The sequence below is a fragment of the Alnus glutinosa genome, chromosome 10 (genome assembly GCF_958979055.1).
Source record: "Alnus glutinosa chromosome 10, dhAlnGlut1.1, whole genome shotgun sequence".
NCBI classification, from domain to species: domain Eukaryota; kingdom Viridiplantae; phylum Streptophyta; class Magnoliopsida; order Fagales; family Betulaceae; genus Alnus; species Alnus glutinosa.
In genome coordinates this window covers 7,212,306-7,217,212 of record NC_084895.1, presented here as the reverse complement: position 1 = coordinate 7,217,212, position 4,907 = coordinate 7,212,306, and the positions used below count along the sequence as shown (strand labels likewise).

General features: G+C 37.4%; 1 protein-coding gene across 1 annotated transcript; it reads right to left on the bottom strand.

Annotated features, from left to right (window-relative positions):
- Positions 1 to 2,916: 2,916 nt before the first annotated feature.
- On the bottom strand, positions 2,917 to 4,625 carry LOC133880621 (dimethylnonatriene synthase-like). Its single transcript, XM_062319604.1, has 2 exons — positions 3,687 to 4,625; positions 2,917 to 3,540 (listed from the first exon to the last, which is right to left on the bottom strand). Exons 1-2 carry the CDS (start codon positions 4,623 to 4,625, stop codon positions 2,917 to 2,919), a joined length of 1,563 nt encoding a protein of 520 aa, XP_062175588.1.
- Between the last annotated feature and the right edge of the window lie 282 nt (positions 4,626 to 4,907).

Genomic DNA, 4,907 nt, shown 5'->3' with positions numbered 1-4,907 from the left:
AAGATCAAAGAAGCATTTAATGGGCAGATTCAAGAGATTTTGGGTGATTGTAAAATGGGACATTTCAAGCTTGGCTTAAAGAAAGATGAATGTGTAATAAATTTAATTCAAGCTATTGATGGGGTTAATCTTGCTTAATTGGGCGTAATTATTTCTTTAGAAATGGCATGGATTAATGACTGATTGGCGTGTGAATTAATGGCTGATTGACTTGCCTATTTCAGACCTTCCTTAGGCGTGATTTCCTTGATTTCAGCCTATTATTGGCGTGGATGAGCTACTAATTTCAGACCAAATTGAGTAATGATTTATTGCCACCTTTTTATACAACTTTTCACCACCTTGCTTATGTGGCAAGGTGGTCTCCCACCTTATTTTATTTTTAAAACTAAAAAAGTAGTAGGGAACCACCTTGCCACATAGGGAAGGTGGTGAAAAGTTGTATAAAAAGGTGGCAACGAATCATTACTCGACCAAATTAGTGCTAGTTTTAGGCTCCTATATTTTTTATTTTTTTTAAATCTACTTTCTTATTTTGAAACCAAGTTAGTCTCCTTTTTCTTATAGTGGGCATGTAGGGCTGAAAATGTTATAAATAACATGCACTCATTGTAATGAAAGATCATGGAATGGAAATAAAAGAAAATGTGAGATTTGTTTCTTTAATTGGTTTTTCAGAGAACTTGTGAACTTATCAAGGATTCTTTCTTGTGGCATTCAAATTTTATACCTTCAGTTCGTGATTCAATTATAATCATTGGGTCGGGGTTTGTTACTTTATACGTTTGGTTCACGTTTCATTTATAAACGTTGTGTCGGGGTTTTTCTATTAAAAATCTGAATTTTAGCTTCCTTGGGCAAGTACTCCAATATTGTTTGTTGGGTCTTGAAAGCGTGTCGGTTGAAGTTTTCATCATTTGGTATCATAGCTAAGTTCTAAAATCAGGCTTACTATTATTTTACCTTTTGTTTGTTGTTATCATCCTATCTTGTTCTGTTTGTGTTCATTATTCTTTGCTCTTGTTTTGTTTCGTGCAACAAGTTAAAAAATAAAAAAAGATTATACTGAAGCAACATATACTATCATTCACCGTACTCATCAAAGTTAATTTTTTTTTGAATTGTAACTTTTGTAGTTTCAGTTCTCTCAAAAAATCTGATTTTTGTTCGTTGTTTCTATAATATTTTTCTTGCCTTCGGTATTGGTTTAAACTAATGCATGAGGATCGATCGGATCGATCTTATCATGACTGATCAAACTAATGCACAAGGACATATTAAAAAAAAACTAGAAACAAAAATTATTAATTAATAAGAATAGAATATAGAAAAAATAGAAAACTTTACTAATAATATGAAAATCTTTAATTTTTAACCTTTTTTTTTTTTTTTTTTTTTTTTTTTTCTATATGTGTATATATATATTTCCTATTTTCCTCATTTTTATGTTTTTTTATGAGACATATGACCATGTGGCAAGTTTTGATTGGTTTGACATGAAATTCCGTTTATGATAAAAAAAATAAAACCTAGCTAGAAAAAAAAAAAAATCGTTAAAACCCAGATATTGAAATGACATTTAACCCAAAAATTAAAAATTAAAAAAATATAAAAACTTTATTAATAATATAAAATGAACTATTATTTTTTTTCTATATGTTTCATTTTTTTTAAAAAAAAAAAACTATAATAGGTTTATGTGTTTTTTTTTTTTTTTTTTTTTTTTTTTGTTGTTATACAAGATCAATAGCGTCAACTATTAGGTCGACGTATCATCAGCGTCGACTATTAGGTTGATGCTGATACTTTTCAATTTTTTTTAAAAAATTAAATCTATTTTTTTAATACAGGGTCAATAGCGTTGACCACAAAGTCGACACTATTAACCAATTATCAGCGTCAACACAATTAAGTCGACGCTGATAATAGGTTATCAGTGTCAACCCCAATGTCGACGCTAGTAGGTATTTATTAGCGTCGACTTAGTGACATGTCACTACTAATTGCTTTTCCACCTCAACCCACGCGCGGCAAAATTTTCCGCCAGGTTATTAGCAACGACATATTAGCATCGACTTTGTTATCAACGCTAGCTAATTTGAACTATTTTTTTTGATAATTAGCGTCAACTATCACCGTTGACAGAAAAGTTGACGCTAATAGTCACTTATTAGCATCGACTGTCAGAAGTTGACACTGATAGTCGACTATTAGTGTCGACTTTTCTGTCGATGCTAATAATGTCGCCCTTAATGGACGGATTTCTTGTAGTGAATACAAGAAAGTTTCAACCTCAAAGGTTTTGTAAGTGCGAACTTCTTGTAATTTATCATTATTCCATAGATGATTGATTTTCTCGGTTTGACAGTCCCAGAATCGTTTTACTTTTGAAGAGTTCTTTAAAAGGCTTACACAACTTTGTCACTAAATTACTTGGGTTGATAGACTTACCACTTCCATTATATTCGGTAAATGTTTGTGTGGTTCATAATTTTTAAATTCTGTATTCTATTGGTATACACCTATTCTACCCTCTTTTTAACTGTTGTTTGAGTGTTGGGTTATATTTTCACATTTCGCAACATAAATGATATAGTAATAAAGTCGTTTGTAATGTTATCAATATAAACGCAAGGTAGATGCTCTTTCTGGCCTCTTGCGGGAAAACTATTCCTTGAGTTGAGATACTACTGCTTAGATTAGATGGTTATCTTAATTAGTAGATGCTTTCCTTGGTATATATAGATGTGAAAAGTAAATTTTGAGGGCCAGATGAAGAAAAGGGTCTCACTTTTTCAGCAAAGACGTACCAGCTAGAACTAATTAACTCAATTCGTCTTTATTTAATTGATAAGGTTTTTCACCTTAAGGAGGGTACATTAATTATATCTATGAAAACCAAAAGACTAAGGCTATTTAATACAGATGCATAGGAAGGCGAGGCTTGAGTACAACCTCTAATGGATCCGCCTTGGGCAAGGCAATTCCCAATCCTTCACGCATGTCCACCTTCATACCTGCAGCCATGGTTGTGATATCAAATCCTTGAAGCAAACGAGCCAGCGCCAAGTGAACCACTTGCATGCCGTATGACGCTCCTGGGCATGACCTTCTACCATAACTAAAAGGAATAAACTCAAAATCTGGACCCCTGATATCAATCTGCGAATGAGTTGTCATAAACCTCTCCGGCTGGAACTCCGTTGGGTTTGACCACACGCGCGGGTCTCGTTGCACCTTCCATATGTTGACGATCAACTGAGTGCCCTTTGGAACAAAGCGGTCGCCAATGTTGCAGTCTTCCATGGCCTCGCGCAATCCTGTGACAGGGCCTGGTGGGTAGAGGCGTAGAGTTTCCTTAACAATCGCTCGGAGGTAGTTCAGGTTCTTGATATCAGATTCTTGCACCCGTCTATCCTTCCCGACATGGATGTCTAGCTCTTCTTGGGCAGCCTTTAGCACGTTTGGGTGGTTTAGGAGCAAGGTCACTGCCCACGTTAGAGTGACAGCTGTGCTTCCTGCGCCTGTTAGGATGAGAATCTGCGAAAAAAAAAACATATTTGATTAATATTTTAACATATTTAACACTAAGCCAACAGCAAAGGCATCTAATAATGTCGAATAAGTACTGTGAAGGGCTCAATTCTTACTAGCAATCATAAGAAATGAAGAACTAACGTACGTACCAATGTTGTTGCCTTGACGATGGTATCGCGTGTATGCCCCGAGATCACAGCATCCTCCTCAAGGGTTGATAACATCGCATCCATGAAATCCCTTTCATCTCTACTTTTACACTCTAATTTTTGCTGGCGAAGATGTTCCTTAAGCCAAATTTCAATCAACGAGTCCATTTCCTTGGCAGCTCTCTTCATGGAACCGACATGCCCTTTAAAGTCCAGCCATTCAAGAAAAGGAACGGCGTCTGACATGACAAAAGTACCGCTCAGATACAAAGCCTCGTGTATCCCACTTCTAATGCGACTCCCCTCGCTGTTCTTGTCGCCGTATTCGGCAGAGGAAAATCGCTTCCCGACAAGCTTCGTGAGGATGATATTGAAAGTCATCTGCTCAAACATCTCGCTGATGGTCGCCACGCTGTTGTTTATAGACAGCGAGTACAAGTCTTTTATCAGCGACTCCACTTCTGTGTTCGGAACATGTTTCGTCATTTCCACCCGATCGCTCGACAGAAGCTCAAGAATGGCCATCTTTCTCATGTCGCGCCAATATTGTCCGTAAGGAGCAAGAGAAAAGATAGCATTGTTGTAACCAAGGTATTTTCCAGCTGCTATGCTTGCCCTCGTGGCAAAAACTCTGTCGTTGGTGGCCAAGAATTCCTTGACCATCTCCTTGCTGCTCACCACCAAGAGCTGATGAAGGCCCACCTTGAGTGAGAAGAGTGAGCCGTATTTGTCGGCCATGGCCCCAAGAATTCGGGGGACTGGGTCTTGGCCTCCGAGAAGATGGAGGTGGCCTATCAAGGGTAGTGCGCCGGGTGGTTCAGGGATTCCGATGAGCTTTGCGCGACTCTTCTTGGCATGAGATGCAATTCTCAAGACTCTACAGATTACTAGAAGAGCTAGAAGGCCTACAATTGTTTTTATATGAGAATCAAACTCCATGGTGATTGGTGGCTTGAGGTTTTGGGATCGATGGCAAATTATACAAGACTTGCACGCGCGTGTAATTTATAGTAGAAACCAATTGTCGGCACACGCCACGTTTTTCATGTTTTTTGCATGATTAGCAAAAGAACGGGCACCAATGTCTTACTAGCCCAAGCTAGGGTACGTTGATTTATTAACCGCTAACATTTACTAATCGCTAGCCGCACATGTGGACGTGGATACCGTCAACAAAAATTTTATCTAGAAACGGTGATGCAGAAAATAATTTTAGAGTAT